This window comes from Protopterus annectens, chromosome 13.part0, assembly GCF_019279795.1.
Source record: "Protopterus annectens isolate FY-2018-M chromosome 13.part0, PAN1.0, whole genome shotgun sequence".
Classification (NCBI taxonomy): domain Eukaryota; kingdom Metazoa; phylum Chordata; order Ceratodontiformes; family Protopteridae; genus Protopterus; species Protopterus annectens.
In genome coordinates, this window is record NC_056747.1 from 348,815,504 (window position 1) to 348,839,573 (window position 24,070).

At 40.1% G+C, this 24,070-nt stretch overlaps 1 protein-coding gene across 1 annotated transcript in view; it reads left to right on the forward strand.

Annotated features, from left to right (window-relative positions):
• MED12 (mediator complex subunit 12) overlaps positions 1 to 24,070 on the forward strand; it is a 4,088,267-nt gene that overhangs the window by 3,691,768 nt on the left and 372,429 nt on the right. The window contains exon 39 of the mRNA XM_044054827.1: positions 18,948 to 19,180. Coding sequence (XP_043910762.1) covers positions 18,948 to 19,180 — 233 coding nt within the window. The remainder of the gene's footprint in view (positions 1 to 18,947; positions 19,181 to 24,070) is intronic.

Genomic DNA, 24,070 nt, shown 5'->3' on the forward strand with positions numbered 1-24,070 from the left:
GAAAATGATAATAATTTCTGATTGTGTGGAAAATAAAGAATTACAGGAATTATTGCATGCAGCAGAACAGGTTGGAAAGCATACTTTGCAATGTGGTTTTGATTCCTTGGAGGCCTCTTGCAGGGCCGCATTTACTGGATCTGTGATTAGAAGGATGCCTGGCTCAAGGAGCAAAATCTGCCTGATCATGTTAAAGCTAAATTGTTGGATGCACCTTTACAGCATGCTACTCTGGTAATAAGGCAGAAGAGGTTTTAAAGAAAATGGAAGACAAAGCTAAATCTATGCAAACTGTAAAAGATTTCTTACAAGTGCAGCCACCCAGATTCAGCAGGCACTGGCCTACTAAAAATTGGTCCTTTCATGCATCCAACAGAGCCTCACAAGGCAAATCCAGGTGCTCAAAAGGCTCTAGATACTAATCACAGGGTTCTTACAGATCAAAACATTGGGGTGCCTCTACCTCCAAATCTGGAGGAAACAAAGCACAATCTTACAGTAAGCAGTCTCAATGACTTCCCTCTACCCATCACCAAGCACTTATCGTTTGGCAGCCCCCTTGGGGGGGGGGGGGGATTAGCACTTCATGCTCAAAATTGGCAGTTAATTACCCATTACCCAGGACAAGTGGTTGTAAACATAGTATCCCAGGGGTACAGATTTCATTTCCATACTTTGCCAGTTCCAAACGGTTGGCCATATCTGCCACAAAATCAGTGGGCAGAGGCTCAGAAACAAGTTGCGTCCCTCATAGATATGGGGGCTATTCAACCAGTACCAGAGCAGGAAAAAGGACAAGGGTTTTATTCAAGACTTTTCCTGGTACCAAGAAAAGACCATGCCTGGCATCCAATACTGGACTTATCGATTTTGAACACATTCTTGGACATCCCAAAATTCAAAATGCTGGGCAAGAACGCTTGGTTAGTGACTCTAGACTTAAAGGAGGCATACCTGCATATCCCAGTAATGGAATCGTGCAGAAGATAACTCCTCTTCAAGGCAGGTTTTATGCATTGCCAATTCTCTGCACTGCCCTTTGGCTTATCTACTGCACCCAGGGTCTTTACAAATTGCCTGGCACCAGTAATTGCATTTTGCAGACAAAGAAGCATACAAATCTATCCTTACTTGGGCAACTCTCATTCAAGCAGAAAACAAGGACATTCTTCTTCAACATCTGGTGTTTGTAAAAAGGCTTCTAACATGCCTAGAGTACACAATAAATGAAAAGAAATCACAACTGGTACCCTCTCAAAAAATTACATTCCTGGGTGCAAGCTTGACTACAACTGCCCAGATGGCTTACCTTATGCCAGACAAACAGATGGCAACAAAAACCCAGTTATCTGGAAGACAAATTCTGCAGGCTTTGGGGTTCATGGCATCCTGCATTCTACTAATTCCATATGCAAGACTGCATATGAGGAAACTACAATGGTATCTCAAAAGTTTATGGGGTCAGCATTGTCACAGTCTGGAAAGAATGATTCCTCTCATTCCTTGCCTACAACAGGAGTTTCTTTGGTGGGCAGAGACATGTCACCAGAACAAGGGACGGTCTTTCACTGTACCCCCTGCCACCCAAATCCTAATTACAGATGCATCAGACTATGCTTGGGGGGCCCACCTTGTGGGGAGAAGCATTCAGGGTATATGGAGCCCAAAACAAATGCATCTGCATATCAACCAGAAAGAGATGCTAGCTGTTCAGAATGCCCTGACAGCCTTCAAGGACTTACTTCATCCAGGACAATTACTGTTAAAGACAGATAACACCACGGTTATGTGGTACATAAACAAGCAGGGGGGTACACATTCCTACCCCCTTTGCAGACTAGCCATGGCATTGTGGGACACAGCCTTGACATAACAAGTACATCTTCAAGCTCAATTCCTGCCAGGAAAACAAAATACTCTGGCAGATGACCTAAGCAGAAATCTTATGGACCCTCATGAGTGGAAACTGGATCCACAAGTCTTCAGCATGATAACACAGAAATCCGGGAGCCCAGGCATATATCTATTTGCCTCTCCCCAAAGTTATCAGTTGGATAAATTCTGCACAAGGACTTATCACAGTCAAGCATGGAAAGTGGATGCCATATCCTTCAGTTGGAAAAACCTATCAGTGTACGCCTTTCCTCCTGTGCCTCTTCTCCCCAAGGTCTTATTAAAGGTCAGACAGGAAAAAACAAAAATGATCCTAATTGCCCCGGACTGGCCGCGCCATCACTGGTACCCAATTCTAAGGAATATGTCTCAACTCCCTCCTTGGTACTTGCCTCAAATACCTTATCTACTGTCTCAGCAGAGCAATCAAATTCTGCACACTCAGCTCCAAACTCTGCACCTGACAGCATGACTGATCATGTAATTATTCAAACAACACCTCTCAGTAAATCTGTGATGGATGTCATTTTGGAAGCCAGAAGGCCTAGTACTAGAAAATCTTATGCTGATAAATGGAACAGATTCTGTGCCTGGAACCAAGCACAAGGAACGGACACAGCAAAACCAAATATTTCTCAGATTAAATACTTGACTGAGATGCTTGACAATTGCCTATCTTTTTCTTCAGTAAAAATCCATGCCTCTGCCATCTCGGCTCATTGCAACACGGAGCCTCCCACGTTTTCTCATCCTCTGCTAAAACAGTATCTTAAAGGGGCCAGAAATTTAAGGCATCCCAGATCATCACCAACTCCTGCATGGGACCTCAATTTTGTGCTGGAAAAACTCACCCTGCCTCCTTTTGAACCAGCAGCTACTGCGGACATAAAGTTTTTATCTTGAGAAAACAGCTTTCATTTTGGCAATCACTTCAGCAAGAAGGGTTTCAGAATTACAGGCCCTCATGGCTGTGGAGCCTTTTATTACATTTTACCCGGACAGGGTGTCCCTCAGGACCAATCCTTCCTTTATGCCTAAGGTGGTATCCAGTGTGACTCTTAACCAAACTATTCACCAGCCAACATTTTACCCAAATCTGCAGAACAAGGGGGAGTGGATTCTGCATTCATTGGACGTACACAGACAACTAAGATTCTACTTAAACAGGACCATATCTCTAAGAAAGTTGCTGCAGGATCAGAGGGGAAGGCTATATCAAAGCAGACTATTTCTAAGTGGATAAGCTACTGCATTCATTTCTGCTACTTGCATCATGGTAAACCGGTGCCCAAGGGAATCGGGTCACATTCCACCAGGGCTGCTTCTACCTCAGCAGCCTTTCTCAGAGGAGTTCCAACCAAAGACATTCTAGAAGCTGCTACTTGGAGCTCTTTTCATACTTTTACAAAGCATTATCATTTGTCTCTCTTTAAGTCCAGGGCAGGCTTTGCCACTGCAGTTCTGCAGGGCCTTATAGCCGCTCCTGTTGCTATTTAGTTCCATCCTCCCATCCATAGCTTTGGGATTCTACCCAAATGTAATGACTGTAACAGTGAAACACGAAGAACATAGTACAGTTGTGTACACTTACCATAAATGTACATTGTTCGAGTGTATTCACTGTTGCAGTCTGGGTTACCCACCCGCCATCCCCCTTTTTTCTAGAACTTTTCTTTCCTTCACTATTTTCTAAGGCCTTTGTGGTGTATTTGCTTTTAGATGAAGGTAAAGTTTATGTTGCTAAAATTGCATTTTCATATATATTGCTGTTTATATACATATATATATATATATATATATATATATATATATATATATATATATATACACATACACATATACATATACATATAGTTGCTCCCCATTTGGGGGCACCTGACATCTGGGGCAAGAAAAACTGAAGAAAATGGTGTTTGATGCCTCTTGTATACCCCTGGCACAATGACGTCAGGTAAGAAGCGACAGCAGCTGAAGCCGGACCAAGACTTTGGAACTCTGATCGACTGCAGGACCATCTGACGGCAGGATAACCCAAGTGTAATGACTGCAGCAGTGTCTACACTCGAACATCTACATTTATGTTAGGTACAAAACTGTACTTTTTATGTGATTTGTTTGGTGTAAAATGCATATTTGTAGGTACTGGAAACTTTTTATCTCATCTTACTAAGAGAAAAGTGCGAACAACTGTCACAATAGATAAAAGCATTGCCATGATAGTAATGTAGAGTATTTAAAGAAGACCATATTTGGAGAAGACTGTGACTGCCAGCAGCAGTTGAGGTGTGCTTTATTTTTCAAGTGTATGAGCCCCTGAAGTTTTTTCCTTTTGACACTCAATGCCATTGTTTAATCCTTCTCTCACTGTCACTGTGTGCTCATTCTTTTGTAATTTTCCAGAATTCTTATATTGCCATATGCCTGTCATATTAAGCTCATTAATTCCAGATGACTGCTAAAATGGAGCAGTTTTTTTCCTCAATCCCATCTTGAATGGCAGTTACATACTTAACTTTGACATATTGCTTAGTTCCTTTTTCAGTTTTGTTTATATTTGCCAGGTCAGTGGTGTACGGGTAGGGGATGTATCTTCACCACTGGTAAACCAACCCATGTTTAGAAATGGAATTGAGACAAGTAGGCCTGTCCCAGGGCTATAGCACGAAGCAGCCAGTGGCTTTCTTATTGGGGGAAGGAGCTTGAAGCCAGGGCAAATTCAGGCGGAGACAGAGTCATGGAGGACATCTCAGTATTAATGCAGGGGTCAGCAGTGATGTCTTGATGTCATTGTAGTAGCTGTATTCAGAGCTAGTATTACTTGCCACAGTGAATGACTGTACCCAGGGTCTGCACGTTTTACTAATGATTGATTTATTTGTTTCACAGGCATAGCAGAGCATTACCACTGAGGTCCACTTCCTGAGGATTTTGGGGCTCATGTTGAATGGTTACATCCAGGATGCCCAGCAAGTTGCCATTGAGGGATCCAGGTTTGGGTGAGCTCAGAAGTCTGGGGCGGGGGGATGCCGGAGGTTGCCTGGGGTCAGGAGGGTAGTGATATTAAAAATAAATAAAAAATAAGGGTAGTTTAAGTGATTTGTTAAGTAAAGTAGCTGTCCAGCTTTGCATCTCATTAATGTAGTGTTTTACTTGAAAATATATTTTATGTCGTGCTGGCTCTGTAATCTTATCCAACCGTACTTAAGCAATTTTTTGCTCCAGTTATTCGTGTCCCTGTTTCTGATCCTTTTGGTATATTTTTTTTTACTTCATTAATCACATTACCTACCCTGCAGCTCCTCCTTCCCTTCCCGTTAGCCCCTGTGGTCTTTCTCCCCTTGCTTTTTGGAGAGAACTCTCCTTTATCTATGGGCCACTGGCACATTATGTTGTTCTGTGAATTATTTCCTTTTGTCTTTGGTTAATTTCCATTAATGGGGTTCCTGTTACCTTCTCACTGCTTCTTTCTATTGGTGAATCCCCTATTATGTACAGAGTCAATCTCTTCCCTCCCAAAAGCACCAGTGGCAAATATGGTGTTAAGGAAGCATTACTCTCTTTTAATTTCTCCACATCTTTTGGGTTTCTAATACTATGACGGGAATGGACCCCATTCCTAAATTGAAGTACGATTAAGGTTCATGAAGTTAGTATTGTTTCAATCTTTGATGTTAGCTAAAAGTGCTCTTCGCAGCACTCGCAATGTGCCCAGTAATGACTCCTGCAATTCGTGCGGGGTTACATGGATTGATAACATATCTAAATATGATTGTAAATTCTTTTTATAAGACCCGTTTCTCCAACTACTATTGGAACTGTTTAGGTATCTTTCTTCCACATTATTCTGGTTTCTGCCTGCAGATCTTGATATTTTATGACTTAGTATCTCTCTATATGCAAAACACTGTAGTCATTGGGTGTAGCAATTTCAATGAACAGTGTTACATTCGTCTTCTTTTCTTGGACCACTGTATCTGATTTTCTAGCATCTGTCTTTTGAACTGTTGGTAATGGGTGGTCCCATGTGATATAAACTTCATAATTTTCTGTGATGGTTTGTGGCTCATGTTTCCAGTGTTTCTCAGCCACTTCAATACCATAATGTTTGCACAATCCCCAGTGCAATAGTCTTGCCATATTATTATGCCTTTTAGTGTATAGTCCTCCTGCCATTAGTATGTCACACCCAGCAACGAGGTGTGCAACTTTTTCCAATTTGATTTTACAAAACCTACATTTCTGTTTCTCCCACATGTTCAATGGACTTTCTAAACCAGTGTGTATGTAGCCCATTATCTTGGGCTGCCAATATTAACCTTTCATCTCTTGGTTTGAATTCGCCTCTGTAACCATTCCTATGTTCGTTCCTGATCAACTTGAGGTTCTTCCAGAAGTTTTCTATACTTGCAACTATATTTATGCTTTTTCCACATTTCTTACCTTCTCATCTGGTCCTTCACCTTATATTCTTTCTTTTGTTTTTTGGCACATTCAGTTGCTGCCTGATTTTTATCTACTTCTAGTTTGATTTCCATTCCTGCTTGACGCCAGTATGCTTCTGCTAAATTAAGCAGAGAAGTCATCTTAGATTTATTCTCCTCATGTTTCAAGACTTTCACTATATTTGGGTCTTGTGAGGTCAGCAGATATGTGTGGAGTCCCACGATTGCAAATCTATACATGTAATCAATTTCAAGGAGGCACCTCCTTCGGAAGGGGGAAATATATAATCTTGGTATACACTGATTTTTATAAATCATTTGAGCATGAAGCATCCTCCTCGTTTTTCTGTCTAGTCCATCCAACACATTTTGGGGCCAGTTAATCCCTCCAAAACTCTTAAGTTAGGACAGGAAGAGCAAATTGGTTTATAGCCTGGATTTTGTTCCTAGATGTGAACGCTGTTTTCAGAATTAATTTAAGTCTTCTAAAGTGTTCCTTACTAAGTTTTATTCGCATTTGTTCATGTTTTATTGTTGTTCCTTCATCAGTTCCCAAATATTTATACACTCCCTCTTGCTGAAGTTCTTTTATATCACATTCTTGTCCCAAACTGATGTTTTCTTTGTGCTGCAGTTTTCCCGCTTTAAAGGTTGCTTTTGCACACTTATCAAGACCAAATGACATTCTTATATCATCCGAAAAAGTTTTGACAACTTGCAGCTATGCTTTTAGTTCCTCATCTGATGAGCTATACGGTTTCAAATCATCTGCAAAGAGAAGATAAATCTTTACACTTAGTTGTTTTTTAGGAGCCAAATTGTAGCCGTGGCCTAAGTTGTTAAGTAAACAGCTTAATGGATTAATGGCAAGGCAGAATAACAATGGTGACAGAGAGTCACCATGGAATATCCCCCTTAGAATTTTTATCCCTGGGATAATAATCTGTCCTTTGTCATGGCTTAATTGCAAAGTGGTCTGCCACTGTTTCATGCTCACTGTAATGTAGTTGAATCAGTGTAGGGTGTATCTCATACATTTTTAAGCACTCTCTTATGCATGAATGTGGGATACTATCAAATGCTTTTTTATAGTCTATCCATGCCATACTTAAATTCTTCCCCTTTTTACAGTTCTCCAGTATGACTTTAACAACAAATGACCCTTTGTTCCATTTGACTTTCTTTTATTGCTCATTTGTTCTATTGCTATAATTGAGTTTTCTTCTGAATGACTATAAACTATGTTATCAATTTCCATGTATAGTTTATATGTCTTCGGAAGGCAAGTTATTGGTCTGTAATTTTTAAGGTAGCTTTCAGGTTCACTCTTTAAGAAGAAGCATTGTTTTGCCTGTTGTTAGCCAGGTTAGCGTCTTTTCGGGGTGCGCATATAAATAGTTCTTACTCGTGGCTAAATCCTTGTGCAAAGATGTTAATAATTTTAACCAAAAGTTAGGTACTGCATCTGGGCCTGGGGTTTTCCAGTTAGAGGCTTTTCTTAACTTTGTCTCAATCTCTGTTGCTGTTGCTTTCTCATTTCATATCTTGCACTTTTAAACTTATTATTCTTTCTTTTACTACTTCAATCCATTTAGCATCTTTGTTGTGCTCCACAGGATCTTCATAGATACTTCTCCAAAATGTATTTAGTACCTTTTTTTTTGGCTGTCTTTCAGTTCCTTTTACCTTATTTCCCAGTTCTATATACAACTTTTTTGGGTCATCAATAAATTAATTATTTTGTACTTTTGCTTTATATTTATCTGTGTATCTTCTAAGTTTTCTGCTTGTGCTGAAATTTTTAGTTTATTTACGACAGTGCATGCTAGATCCTGGTCTGTTCTAATATTGTACATTGCTTTAATCACATCCATCTTAATCAGTATTTTTGTTGAGCTATTCCCTCTTCTATAGTCTTCTAAGAGTGACGCTTCTTGTCTTAATTGCTTTATAGTTTTCTCTGTTCGATACTTCCATGATGGTATTCAATTTCTCCCCTCCTTTCCCTCACTACCCTGTGTTCTTGTGGTTGAACTTTATCAGTTATTAATTTACATCCACAGTAATATATCCTGTTTACTTCTGTTATGTCATATGGATCTCTGTGGACAGTTCTAATTACTGCATTCATTTGATTTATCAGACATCTGACTTTTTGGGGTTTATTGACCTTCTGCAGTCTATTTCTCTCATTGATCTTAATATATCTATGTCTATTAAATCAAGCAACTCTTCTCTTTGCTCATTGTCTTCCAAACTGAGGGTACATCCCTTGTTTTCCATTTCCTGTTGGCATTCTATAGAAAGTTCTGTAGCATCTTCCTGTGGCACCTTCTGTTCAATTTCATCCTGTGCCATCTATTGCTCTGTCATATGGGAGCTCACTGGCCTATCACTCCTCAACATTGACTGCATCAGAGTTTCCTGTTCCTTTCCTTGCTGTCTAGATTCAAGTGAATATTCATACTGATTTCTTGTGGAAGGCTTCAAAATATCTTGATATCGCACCTGACCATTTGCTTCCTGTTCCACTGGTTTCCCCTTAATTTAGATATCTATTGCTCTGTCATGTTTTGGTGCTTTCTGCATTCAATTTTCTACACTGAATCCTTCACTTTGCAGGTTCTCCATAACCTAATTTTCTGTTTCTTTAACTTCTCCATTGCTAATCTTCTTTTCTACTTTTTTTCTTTGTCGTCTTATTTTTTTGTATTGTAAAGTTTTCCAAATCTGGATTCCTTTGCCTGTATTTCTCTTCAAATATCTTTGGTGCAGCTCTTTTTGTATTAGTTAGTTTTGCTTTCTCCTTTACTTAAATATTACACCATATTAAATCTTTCTTTCCCATGTCCATATTTCCTCGTCAGATGTTTCCTTATCTTCCTGTTTCTCCTTACTCTGGGGACTCGCTCCATGATGCTGTGATATAACCTGTATTAGACCACCTACACCAAATCCTTTACTTCGCAGGCACTCCATAAATGCAGCTTCTGTTCTTTTTAACTTCTACTTTACTAATCTTCTTTTCTACGTTCCATTTTTGTGATTTTTTTTTTTTTTTATTGTAAAATTTTCCATATCTGGATGCCTTTGCTTGTATTTCTCTTCGAATATCTTTGGGGGCTGCCTTCTTTGTATTGATGAATTTGGCTTTCTCCTTGCATAAATATTGCACCATATCAAATCTCTTTCTCATGTCCATTTTTCTTTTTTATATTGTTCAAATATCTCTAGGTTTAGCTTACATTTTCACACTTCCTCAGATGCTTCTTTTTCCAAACAGATAAAAGTTTCTTGATCTGTATACTGTTTTTCACAAATCTGTTGTATTAATGAATGCAAATTTTCATTTGAAGTTTCTGACTGTTTTTCTTGCGGAAGTATTTTTCTTTCCTGTAATTTCTGTCTTAATTGTTTTGTATATCTTATGTCTGGAAATGTTGGGCTTTTTGCATTATAGTAACAATACAATATTTCTTTCTTATCCTCAATTGACTCTTTCGTTTTTATGGCTCTTCTTTGGCCTATCAGTTTTTGTGATTTTTGTGGACTTGCTGCTTCCTTCTACAACAGGAGGGCCATCCTCCCCCTGGGCCTGGCATGGCCCCATTGTAGGAATGTTTCCATATTTTGAGGATTCTACACTCATTTTTTCCAGTCCTGGCACCAGTGCACCTACCAGGATTGGGCACTTTTTTATCCTGGGTCTTGTGCGCCCAGCTATCTCTCTTAATTTTTGACCTACTTCTGTCCATAATATATGCTATATAAGTACAGTCTGTATGTCAGTGTCGCCTTGTTGAGATTTTGTGAAAACAGGGTCCACCTCATGAATTTACTCACCAAGACTTGAGGATGAATTCAGTTTCGGCACTTCTCCTCTCCTTTGCGTGTTGACTTTTCATCTCTCCATTCGGGCCTGTGAAACAAGACTGATGCTTATGAAGATGCTGGTTAAGCCACCTGAAGAACAGAATGCACTAATCTTTTCTAAAACCTAAGATGAGTATGTATACAAAGTGTTTGCAGTGTGTGAAATGTTTTTGAATAGTTTGAATCATTGATTTTGTGTGTTACCAAGCGACTCTGACAAGCCAGTGGATTGTTTTGAGGGAAGGAAATATATGATGATGTAACCAATAGAGCAGTAGTGGCTAAAAAAAAAAAAGTTGAGTGATGAATATCTGTGTCACGTGCATTAGGATGATACAATGTGCATTTCAAAGAAAGCAAGACTAAAACATAAGCATTTAGAAGAGCATAGGTTCTAAGTATTGAATTGGAGGAAGAAAGTAGGGAAACTAGACAACAGAAGAAAAGTAGAAGTGCAAAGACATGAATAGAAGAAAATGTACCTATATCAGTGAAAAAGCAATAAGTAATTTAAGAATGCTGTTGAAAAATAAGAACTGGGTAAGATTAATACTGTATCTGAAAGCTGAAGCAAAAAAGAATGTAGAGCATCACTTGCAAAATCTTGAACATATTTAACAGTTTTGCATTACTTGAAGGTCCATAACTAAATGGGCTTTTGAGATAGGCTGGTTGCAGGTCTGTTTTCATGGAAAGGAAATTAACATTGCTATTGGGCAAGTAGATAGCCATGCAGGTTGTTTTCTGAAGTGCAAAAACAGTGTGCGGTTGGTAGTTGATCTACCATTTTTGTTCAGTCTGTTATGACAAATATGGGTTTCATATGATGGTATCACAAAATTGCATATTATATCCTGCTGTAGCATCATGTGATTAGGGGACTACTGGCATACTTGTCAACCTGCAGACATTGAAAATAGGTACAGAGGCTCTTAAAATATAGGTACCTCAGGACAAAAATCCAGACACACAATTAGAAAACAATTTGAATATCTAATGGTAAGTAAAGCTTCATGCTGTGCAAGTAGGGTTTTGGGATTCTACTTAAAAAGACAAGTTTAAAAATCTGTGTGTGACAAAAATCTAAACATATTAAGAGCAACTTTGTGGAAAAGATCTTAATAAAAGATGCTGAAAAAAATCTGCTTCACAAAGTCATTTAGTTTTACTTCTGAAAAGGTAAGATGTAAATGTGGATCTACTTTCTTTAAACAGCGGTGGTCATTTAGCTTGATTTTCTGTATACTAAACAACTTTCAAATCATAAGTGATGGGGGTCAAGATAAAGTCATATATAGAGAGGAATCAAGCCCAGAAATAGGTACTTAACTCATAAAATTGGTGCATTGTACAGTGGGGTGAATCAAACTTGAAAATGGGTACACATACCTTTAAAAATAAGTATAGTTGAGGTGTCTCACTACAGGAAACAAGCTATTTGCTTTGCGGATGGGTTAGTAATGGAGATGTGGTTGCAATAATTTAAATGTGTTCTTTCTCATAGAAATAGATGTACGTTGCTAAATGACCGAATATTTTCAAAATTCATCCTGTCATGATTTTAATTTCCAAAGCAAGTTTGTGTTAAGAAATTCAACTGTTTAATCCTGCTAATCTTGACTGACCTATTTACAACACCAATTATGTAAGTATGACTTAATTTTGATTGCTATTTACTGACATATAATGGCTAGCTTGAATTTGGAAACGGGTATATAAAGTTAAACAAGCGGTGGCGACTCACTCTTCAATCTGTTTATCCTAAGCCTAGCAGTGCTGTGTCCCCACAGGTTTGATGTAAAGCTGTTGTGATGCTACTGAACAAGGATGGCCCCATAACTGACCCTAGAATTACAGACCTGTTAGGCTGAGTCTTGTTTGCAAAGCTGGGACAATGTATCATAAACTGACCTAATTAACTATGGTATGGGAAATTTTATCAGACTTTACTACCAGAGGTTTAGCTTTGTCAAGGGCAGATCTTGTCTGATGAATCTAGTGAACTTCTTTGAGTGGGTTGCTTAAACTGTGGAGTGCGAAAGGCTGTCCACACAGTGTACCTCGACCTCGTCAGAACATCTGATACCATACCATATGCAGATGCAGTAAACAAGCTGAAGGAGCTCCAAATTGACCTGTATTGGTTAGGTGAATAGCCAGCTGGCTTAGGGACAGGACTAGGAGTAGAGGGTACATCACATGGGACTCTTATTCAGTATCTATTTTTCAGATTGTAAGGTGGGAATTGTCATTACGCGTGCATGTGTTCCCCGACATACAGGCACTCCAACAGGAGCTTATGCCTGTCTATTGCTGGTGTACAAAAAATGGGCTCCGAGTTGGTAACAAAAAGTTCAAAATTGCCGCACTCAGTAAGCAGTCTCTATCTTCAGTTTATGGGTTAAAAAACATACCTCTTCAAAATAAGAAGGTATTGAGAGAACTGTTTACTCCTTCCCATTTGAGTGTTGGTTAGGAAGTCTTTTACCTTGCGCACCTCATAAAAAAGGTATTTCCTCTAGATCAAAAGAAGTCCTCACCTTCTCGAGCTCTGTGCTGATTATATTCATCATAGAGTAGAACTCCCCCTTTATGGTGTACTTTACTAATGATTTCAAGCATTTGGAATGACCCTGTATATTTTAACAAAAAAGATCAAGGGCTTTAAAGACCTGAACTACCAAGATAAGACTGGAGGTTATATCTCTGCATTCAATATTGTGTAAACTCCTTGGAGGTGAGCTGTGCCTTGCTTGTAGGGCCATAAGGGATCCAGTAGTTGAGGTTTTCTTATTCCGGCAAAAGTTAGAGTCCCACTAACACTAGGGCCAGAGAACAAGTCTACTCCATCAAATAAATATGATAAGGCAGTGCCTGTCCCTTCTCTGGAAACTACTTTCTGTCAAAGTTACATTGTGACACATTGCCTTTAAAAAGGAGCTGGAGAAGTATATGGGAATTCATAAATTTATCCCTGGTATGACTGGCTTGTCCCTCCTCGAAAAGGAAGGGATAAGAGTGGTTACTGGCAAGGCAGAAATGGCCTTTTGTGGCTCAATTGCGTTGCATCTCTTATGATCTTATGTTTACATAAATTCATGAAATGTTGTCATTCATGGTTCTTAGTCAGTTTTTTTGTCATAATCATTTTGCAAAATCCAGTTTGTCTTCACTGGGAATATTCTTGTATTTTTTTCATAAGGTATTCATATTAAAGGAATGCTTTCTTCTTACCATTTTAATTTTAGTGCATATGATATTGATTTTTGCAGCTGAGGCAGGATGGCTAAAGTAGTCATATGGTATTCATTGGGGCACACTCATTTTTAATCATGTTAATTTCATAAGATCATTTCATAATGCAAAGAATTATGGTTTTCTTTTATATCTAAGGTCAATAGAGTTTAAAAGTAGCATGACTGCAGAGAATGTATGTCGCACCAGGTAAAGAAACTTCATACACCTATCACCACTTGATTACGATTTTCTCTTTAAATAAAACGCATAGAAGCCACTCTTTTTAAAAAAAAAAAAAAAAAAATGGATGCAGTGAAGTTTCTTCTCTGGTTTATATAATTGCGGTACCTTAGCTTTTGTCTTTTACAGTTCTTGTGAAAGTTAGAAGCTGAGTACTAGTTATACAGTACAGAAGCCTTAATGCACCTGTAATTTGTTTTCAGTACCTGGTTAACAGGCTGCTTTTGCAAGAAAATAAGTGTATTGGTGATGTGTTGATATGCGTAACCATTTGAAATGTTGGGATCCTGTAGAGCGAGTTTCAACACAGACTGAATGGCCAAAAAACGGACTTACATATACCAAGTCTGAGATTGCCATTTCCCACAATATTCCCTTTTCTCCGAGGCATGAAGTTTTCAATATATATATATGTATTTATATATATATATATATATATATATATATATATATATATATATATATATATATATATATATATATATATATATAATTACCTTTTGAGGATATGGGGGGACTTGCCCCCCACATCGGGAGGTGCAGGTGGACTTAAAGAGAAGAACAATGTTCAAGATTTGCTCTTCTGCAGTTTTGTTGGGGTTTTTTTTAGGTTCATTGGCACTCAATGTTACAAGTACTGACATTTCAGTTGGGAGCTGTAGATACGTCTGTGTAGCAAGACGTTTATCGTCATTTTGCATAAAAGATTGATCTTGTTTGTTTGCATAAAAGATTGTTTGTTCAGAGCATTGTCACATAGAAAGTGATTATATCCATACTCTGTATACTTACCACCAAAGACGGTCTATTAGCAGTTTCAGCAGAATGAGCAAACTTCTTAATGATGCCTAAGAGTGTGTGGAAGGCAAAGTTGGGACCCTTTCACTTCTGCCTTTAGTTCCTTCCTTGTAATCAGAGTGTTTGCATTGGATTCAAGTGGCTTTAACAGTTTATTTTTCCCAGTGAAGTTTTGACTGCTGTTGTACAAGTTTGGAGAAGTTATACAAATCTTTGTTCAAGAAATGCAAATGTTTACATAAAGTCATGAAGTATGGCTGTTTGGTTTGAACTGAATCATACTCAAAGCCTCATGTCAGGATATTAACTAGACCACTATGGTCCATCTGAAGACCAGAAAGAAAAAAAATATATAACACTATTGATTCCCCCTCATGGAAGGAATGCCAGCGGCACTGTTTATTTGGGGGGATGCTCTTCAGTTAGAAGAGACAGAAGTCTCTTCCAATACCAGGATTCAGGTTATTCAGCACAGGACCATCCTTTGGTCCCCTAAGCAGCATCACAATAGTCAGGACCTGTGACACCTTGTATCTATCTTCTCTCTGGCTCCCAGTTTTACATTCAGTGAAGCACATTGCAGCCCATCTGCTGATGCTGTCCTTCAGGTAGTAGGAGATGCATCACACCATATGTCTTTCTTTTATCTTTTGTTGTGGTTACCAGTCATTGATTAGCTGTTTTTGTTCTGTGTAATTGGCAGTTATCCATGGGCATTGAAGGCTGCCTTGGCTGGTGTGCATAGATCAATGATGGGTTCTTCAAGAGCCACAGTAAAATGTTTATTGGGTGACCCCATGTCAGTTCAAACATTCTGTTCCCTTTCCAGCTCAATAGTCAAGCTGTTGGAGGCTTTATCAGGAGGACTGGCCCTCCTTTAAGACTGCGCTTATTTTGAAAACGTGTCCTTAACTGACTGCAAAAGGATTGGCTTGTCACTTCTCAGAATTCATAAAATGATGAGTTGTAAAGGGAGGCACTATTTTCCCCCCTTTGGAGGGCTGTTCTCTATTACATTCTAGCCCCACAGAGGATACATAACAGTGGTCTTATCAGATCCATCAGAGAGATGATGCACATCCCGAATATTGTCTAGGAAAAAGTCCAAAGCAGTCTCTTACAGTGTGTTGTTGTTGTACAAGTTTTGATTAGGGTGGTCCACGCACTGTTTACTGTCCTTAGAGGAATAGAGAAGCTCCATCCATGACCTGTCCCTAACTAAGCATATAAGAAATGTCTTGCACCCAGAGATTTTTCTTCATGGTAAAACATTCTGCTGCTATTTCCATAGTGCCTGAAATCATTCAGGGGTGGTGAAAGGTGACAAAAAGTCTGAGTGCACTCTGTCTTGATTGTGACTGCAGAAAGTTGGATCACCTAGGAAAGGCAATCACTGGAACAGCTGATCAGGCAATTCTTTCACTTGCTGAAAAATGTGGCTATGACCACTGACACTGTGGGGAAGGCATGGATCTCAAGTCACATTGTCACAAACACTCAAACCTTGTGGGTAGTCAGCCCCTTGATTCTAACTGTATGTCCTAAGGGTGTTCATGTTCACCCTGCAAATTTTTACATTACTCTTAGAAGGCATGCAGGTCTGTTGCTTTCAGGTTTCCCAACAGAGTTACAGCAGGAGATGCATAATGATCACTTAAGTCTCTTTCATTGTCTTTGCTCCTTAGAAGAGAGGTTAATTCCCTCTAAATATTAAAAGTTGTATGTCCACATTCCCTCTGTTTGATGAGGCCAGGAAAGTTGTACATAAACCTCCTAAAGTGGGTGTCCTTACCCTTGCCCCTCCAGCCTGATTGATAGTTCACGAGACCATTTGCAAATGTGTGAGTTTGAAGCAGTCAGTAGATGATTTTTCCACCTTGTTAGTCAGTAGAGTGTGATTGCTGGAAACATAATTGCTCTGAAAGGTGTGTTATATGAAACCCTGTCTGCTTCCAACCTTTTGAAATCTGCTGGTACTGAACTAGAAAAGTTTGGTGTAGCTTGGCCTTATGCACATTTGGTGCAAAGCATGATGCATCATACAAGTTCTCGAACATTGTCTTGGCACAAAGCCATTTGAAGGTGACATGATCAGTTAAGCCTAGGTTATTGGAAACGGGCATAATGTTTTATAACCTTAAGGTCCACGTATCTGCTGTTCTAGTCTAGCACGAGCCAATAGAGAGTTAGTGTTACATGTGCTTCCTCATGCCTTCTTAGGAAGGATCATCCATTTAATGATAGCCATCATCAGTTTTGTCCCTCTTTGCGACCTTAATTTTATTTTGGGGTCCCTGACTCTTTCATCCTTGAACCATTATTTCAGGAAGGAAGTTTTGTTCATGGTGGCTACTTGTGTTTTGTTTCATTTCATAACTAGGTTGTGTGTTAGGCACAGATGCGACTTTTAAGGAGTTGTTTGGCAACCTGATTTAAGTGCTTTACTCAGAGCTGCACTGTTAGTGGTGGATCTTAGTTTGAGACACAATTTCTTAACTGTAACATCTGTGAAGAACCCAAATAGTAGAATCCTAGTTCTTACCTAAAGTTGTTTCAAAGTTCATCTTAAACTAAGATAGTCTTCTGTCATTTTATTTTCCAGTCAGAGTTAGAAGGATGAGGGACAAACCAGTCTGTTTTACACCAGGAGAATATTGATATATTGTGCTTACACTGTGCCATTAAGATAATGTGGTGTTGGTGTCCTTCACCAAAGTTGGATTTAATAAACATGTGACTAGGTTGACAATGTCTGCTTGGTTATCTCAGTTTATATTTTGCTACCAGCTGAGGGGGAAGGATCTCTTCCTAGCTTTGCCAAATTCTATACTGCAAGAGGACTAACAGTCCCCACCCCTGTTTTGGGAAGGGGGTTGTATTCATGAAATCTGCACTGCAGATTACCTTGTTGAAACTCCAGTTTCCCTAATCAGTAAAACCTGAATATGCAGAATAGAGCTACCTTTGCAGGAGCAGTTGTGAATTGAATGATGTTTTCATGGGCACCAACCATTCCTAGCATAACTGTTTGAGTTTTCCAAAAGAAATTAAGTACCCTGATGGCTAAGGTTGCCCCATAAAAGGGAGATTGTTACTTGGGAACTTAATTTAACTACATGTTTTAGAAGGCATCTCAGTCTGTAGATTCACATGCATAGCCTTCTTCAAGTAGGATTATGGTGTACTTTTTGTAGGTTTTTGGCAGTTTTTCAGATTTTATCTTAGTGTTGAAAGTAAATGAAGGAGAATGCAACGTGGTTCTGTATTCCTTTTATAGATGGCAGTCTAGGGAAGTAGCTAATCCTGTTTATAGCTTCTGCCAATATTTGTTTTTTTTTCTGGTGCCAAGTATGTCCAAATTAATAAATAATGAATTTCTAGCTGAGATGTCTTGAAGATCTGAAATTATTCTTGGCTGCTGTGCAACGATCTACAATGCCAGGAAATTGGAATTGGGTGGAGTGCTGTGTTTTGGATGGTGATATTGAGAGGTCACACTATAGTAGAGTTACTTTTGAATTCAGGTATCTTTAATGTTGGGGCTAACCGTTCTTGTTCTTTTGTGATTGATATTCCTAAAGAACCAAAAGGTTGGTCTTGCCTTATCATAGGTATAGCAAAACAACAGTTGAACACACTAGCACAGGGGATAGAATGAGGGGGGAAAGCTTCTAAAGAAATACAGTAGTTGTCAAGGAATTAGTAGGGCAAGGCAACTCTATATTTTAGACAGGTGATAAATGATAGTTTATGGTGCAAGTTGTTAATGAATCCATATAGGCCATACTGGAAATATTTTGCCTATTTAATGTAAGGCTTTCATCAGAAGCACTTTCGTTGAATTATTTCTAAACAGGGCCACTGACTTTATAATTCAGATAGTGTAAGTGCAAAGACACCAAAAATTGAACAAAACATACATATTCTGGAGAGTAGGTGTCACAGAGGAGCTTGATATAAAATTTCTTTTGAAGGGAAGGGCAATAATTGTATAGTAATAAACCTGTTTGTCATAGATAGCATAATGGAAGGGACAGCAAGTGCAAGATATACAGATGCATCTCTGCACACAATGGCTAAAGGTATACTTTGGCCTTAGTAATAGTTTCCAAATAGGGGGATGTGCTGTAGAGCAAAACATTACACTGAAAACAGAATTTTGGAGGGCAGGATGGGAAAACTGAGAAATGCATCTTTGAAACACTGGTGGATGATGGGCATAGCCTCCATGTAGAAGTGGTAGGGTTGAACATATTGTAGTGTAGTAGCAGACATCTGGAAGATGAAGGCAGAAAGTCTGCAGTAAAAGTTGGTTCAGGCTAAGTCAGCCAGGAGGGCTTTTTGTATTAATACTTTGTGGTTTTGTCCTCTCACTTTGGTATGTCTATAAATTGAACCTTGGAAACATTTTTTGATGGATCTTATTTTTAAACCATGTTCATAATCTGTTTACATTATTTTTAGAGCTTGCCTCAAGGCTATACACCCTATGGAACCCCTATAACAATACAACAGCATCCTTCACAAGCAAATGCAATGGTTCCTCCTGCCTTTGCTAACCAGGCATACCAGGCTACCCAAACAGCACCAACTCCAGGACTAGTGGACAATGTCCGACAAATGCAACAACACCGACCAGGTGGTTATGTACATCAGCAGGCAGCCACCTATCCACACAATATACAGAACCAACAGAGGTGAGTAATGATATCTGTTTTGTTTGATTGGATTTAGAGCCTGTGAAGCATTACCTCTCTTTAACAACTGCTTTAGTGTTTTTATTGATTTATTTTTTTATTTCTGTGACTAAAATGTACTTTTCAACCTTATGCATCCCATTTCCTAATGCCAGTCAATTTCCATGCATTGCTTAGGCAATTACGTTCTTCCACACAACCTTGCCTCCATCGAACAACAGTGTCATGTAAAAAGAAATGGCTGTAGCATAGATCACGGACTTAAATTATTTGGTTATTAGCCAGTTATTAGCCAGTAAAGTTTTTGTAAGCCCCCAGCAATGATTTTTCATGTTTTCCCCATCTCTTCTATAATGTGTCTTAACTGTATGCACAGATTCACACATATCATATGCTTTTTGCTCCATCCATCACGATACCTGTGACAAAAAAGACTTACAAATCTCACCTGCTGCCACAAGTGCTTACACAAGCAACAGAGACTGTGTGTTGTAAGTCCTGCTGCACTGCTGTCCTACCCGTTTCTGGTAGACATGCCTCAGTGTATGGCACTTAACAGCACCCTCCATGAAGTTTTTATCTCATCTGAATGAAACATGATGAAGCATTGGACACTTTATTATTGTAAGATTTAGATTCAATAGATTGCAATATCCAAATCCCTTCTTCATCCTTTATAGTCCATTTTCTCCCTTTGACTTGATGCTAGATTTGTACAGGGCACCACCTTCCTTTTTCTGGAGATGGTCATATGTCTTCTGTTGTCTGCAAACAGTAACATTCACATTTGGTCTCTCAAGTTAAGAAACCTCTCCAAACACACACCTTTCCCTTAGCCTGTAGTAGAAATTTTCACTCTCCCATTTGTTATCTCTGATTTTTAGTCATATCTTCCACACCTCTTCTTGCTTATTTGTCCTACCCAATAATTTTAAAATTGTAGTTTGACTGTTTAAACCTCATAAATGCTTATTTGTCTTGTATTAATATGTAATAACTGCTTTACTGGTTGCAGAGTTTCTCAAATATAGCTGCCTTTCACTTATTGTGTGTCCATGTTGTAACTTGAAGCTTTTCATTTTTCTTTGTTGTTTAAAATTGCTCATTTTGTAAATGGAGATGTTCTTCATCTCACATTGCTGCAGTCCTTACACTTGGGTAGTCCGCTGTCCTCGCTCGGCCCGAATATCAAAGTATTAGGCTGACGTCGGTCAAGGCGCTTAAGACTGACATCAGGACGTCAGGGTACAAATGCGCATGACCGACGTCATATCCTCAGTCTTTTTTGCCGCATGGTCCGATGCAGAAGCAGCGTTGCAAGTGCCGTTCGGCGTTCTGAAATTTTTCGAATTCGGAGTTTCAGACCGAGTCAAAGTTGGCTAAGTACCCCGTTGGGGAATATTTTAGTTTTTTCTTGCCTCAGTGGTTTACCGGATGTCAGAAATAGTGAATAACTGTATTTCTTGTGGGAAGCAGATACCGCATAGGGATTATCATACTTTCTGTATTCCTTGTTTGGGGCCTGAGCACGACGTTGTTGGGTGTCGCTTTTGTGCTAGGTTCAATAAGCGCACTATTAAGCGAAGGTTAGATTGTGCCAGGTTGGTCTTGAAGCGGTGCAATTATAATATGCCGTCGGATGCTCCGCCCGCTTCTTCGAAGAAGCGCAAAGACAAAGCAGCTAAACCCAGGCAAGAAGAGTCGTCCGTGCGGACGCCGGTTCTTTAGAGGCGTCAGTGGAACCGGTGGTTCCGCCGGAGGCTTCTCTGGAGTCCCAGGGGGAGACTTTGATATTGCAGGATGTGGCCTCTCAGGAGGCAGGTCAGGCTGAAGGGGCTTCTCAGGTTACTGAACATCCCTCCCTTCCTAGGGTGGTTAGGCCCTCTCCTTCTGTTTCCAAGGCTTCTCCCAGAGGCAGGCCAGGTTTAGCTTCTGTTGGTGTCACTCCTAGTTCAACAGGATCTGTGCCCAAGAAGCACATGCTTAAAATGGCAGAAGATTTAATTACTTTGATTAGAGGTTCTTTGCCCCCTCCTGATAAGAGGCCTAGGGTGGAACCAGAGTTGGGAGTTTTGAGCAGGCTTCGGATGTTTCAGAGTCTTCGGCCGAAGACTTGCAGGAGTACTCTCCTTATTCTGATTCTGATGCAGATGATTCGACTCCTTCTGCTTCTCCTCCAGAGGATTTTTCTTTTCAGAGACTCTTCATTCCATGAGGGAACATTTTAAGTGGGAAGGTCAGGACTTCTCTGATTCCAGGAAAAGGCTTAGGGAATTTTTGCTTTTACCCCAACATAGGCCTTTGGCTATACCACCTGTTCTGGATGTTGTGGAAGATGTGTTTGCAGAGGCTTCACTTAATCCTGATTCTTTGCCTCCTGCTCCTGTTAAACCGGATAGGTATTACAGGGTGCCTGAGGCTCATAAATATCTTTATAAGAGTCCTAGGGCGGACCCAGAAACTGTTAGTCAGGGACCTAAGGGTGTCAAGGCCTCTGTTGTAACAATCCGGTTCCTCCAGATAAAGAGGCCAGAACTTTGGATAGATGGGGAAAGAAAGTCTATACTTCTTCCACCTTAGCTATGAGGGCTTTGAATTGCCAGTTTCACATGTTGAAATATCAAAACTATCTTCTTTCTCAATTGAAGTCTAAGGTAGATGCTCTGGCGGAAGGCATTGAGTGTAAAGAATTACAAGATTTGGTACATGTCTCTGAACAGGTGGGTAAGCATTCTTTACAATGTGGTTTTGATGCTGTACAGGCCTCGTCTAGGGTGGCTGCCACTGGGTCAGTTCTTCACAGGCACGCCTGGCTGAGGGATCAGAATTTTATCTGACCATGTTAAGACAAGGATTTTGGATGCTCCTTTACAGTCTGATGTGTTGTTTGGTTCACCTGTGGAGTCAGTCTTGAAGAAAATGGAAGACAAGGCTAAGTCTATGCAGGCTGTTAAAGATTTTTTGCAAGTTCAGCCTCCAAGTTTAGTAGGAATTGGCCTGCTAAGGGGTGGATGTACCCTTCATATGATTCACAGTCTAGGGGTAGATCTAGGCGTGGTAGGGGCAGAGCTCAGAGCTCCTTCAGACCTAGAACAGGAGTTCACCTGCACAATCTTCGGTGAGGGCAGGGGCCAGTCCTTTCGTAAACAGGCCCAATGACCTACCTTTTCAGCTGCCAGATCCTTCTTGCCTGGCAGCACCTTTGGGAGGAAGGTTGGCACTCTTCAAGGAAAATTGGAGTTTGATTACCCAAGACAGATGGGTATTGGATATCATACACCAAGGTTACAAGTTTTATTTCCATACCTTGCCTCCTTTCAAAGGCATGCCGGACGTTCCTCCTCAGCAAAGACTAGAGGCTCACAAACAAATTTCTCTGCTGCTTCAAATAGGGGCCATACAACCGGTCCCTCTGCCAGAAGTGGGCCTAGGATTTTATTCTCGCCTGTTCCTAGTACCAAAGAAGGGGAACACGTGGAGACCAATTTTGGATTTATCTATCCTCAACACTTATCTGGACATTCCCAAGTTCAAAATGTTGACGTTACAACAGCTTTTACCTCTGCTGGGCAAAGATCACTGGATGGTGACTCTGGATCTCAAGGAGGCTTACCTTCATGTTCCTATCAGGATAAGTTGCAGGAAGTATCTGCGTTTTCGGGCTGGGACTTCTCATTATCAGTTCTCTGCATTGCCCTTTGGCTTATCTACTGCGTCCAGAGTGTTCACGAAGGTTCTGGCTCCAGTGATAGCTTTCTTCAGGCTAAGAGGAATACAGATCTATCCTTATTTGGACGATTGCCTGATTCTGGCCCAAGGAAAGGACGAACTTCTTCATCATTTACAATATGTGATAGCAGTGCTAAGATGCCTGGGGTATTCTGTGAACGAAATAAAGTCCAGTCTAGTACCCTCTCAGGACATGTGCTTTCTGGGTGTGAGACTGAATACAGCATCCCAGATGGCCTTTTTGACCCCGGACAAACAAAAGAATCTTTCTCTTTACTTCCATCAATTGTCTCATCAGTCCAGGCTGACTGCAAGGACAGTCCTTCAAGCCTTGGGGTTCATGGCATCTTGTATTCTGGTGCTTCCCAATGCCAAACTGCATATGAGGAAGCTACAATGGTATCTCAAAATGTATGGACACAGCACTGCCAAGATATGGACACTGTCATTCAGGTAATACCTTGCATTCAAAAGGAATTTTGTGGTGGGCTCAGGAATGTCACCTAAACAAGGGACTCTCTGTGACCCGGCCAGAGGCGAGTCAGATTCTAACAACAGATGCCTCAGACAAAGCTTGGGGAGCTCATCTAAATGGAAAGTGGGTACAAGACACGTGGCCTGCCAGACTTCAACATCTACATATCAACTTGAAGGAGATGTTAGCAGTCCAATTTGCATTAATAGCTTTCAAGGATTTACTTCTTCCAGGGCAGGTGTTGGTTCTAACAGACAACACAACTGTCATGTGGTACATCAACAAGCAAGGGGGAACACATTCTTATCCTCTATGCAGACAAGCAATGATTTTGTGGGAGACTGCTCTCAGTTTACAGCTAAATCTTCAGGCAAGGTTTCTGCCGGAGCACAGAACTCCTTAGCAGATGTGTTGAGCAGACAAATTATGGATCCCCACGAGTGGAAATTGGATCCTCATGTATTTCAGAAATTGACAGTGTTATGGGGAACTCCAGACATAGATCTGTTCGCTTCTCCACTAAACTACCAGCTGCCAAAGTTTTGCACAAAAGGTTTCATCCCACAGCTTGGAAAGTGGATGCTCTTTCATTCAATTGGAGCAATCTTCATGTGTATGCCTTTCCACCTCTGCCTCTCCTCCCAAAGGTACTCCTGAAGGTCAGACAGGACAAGCCAAAGATGATT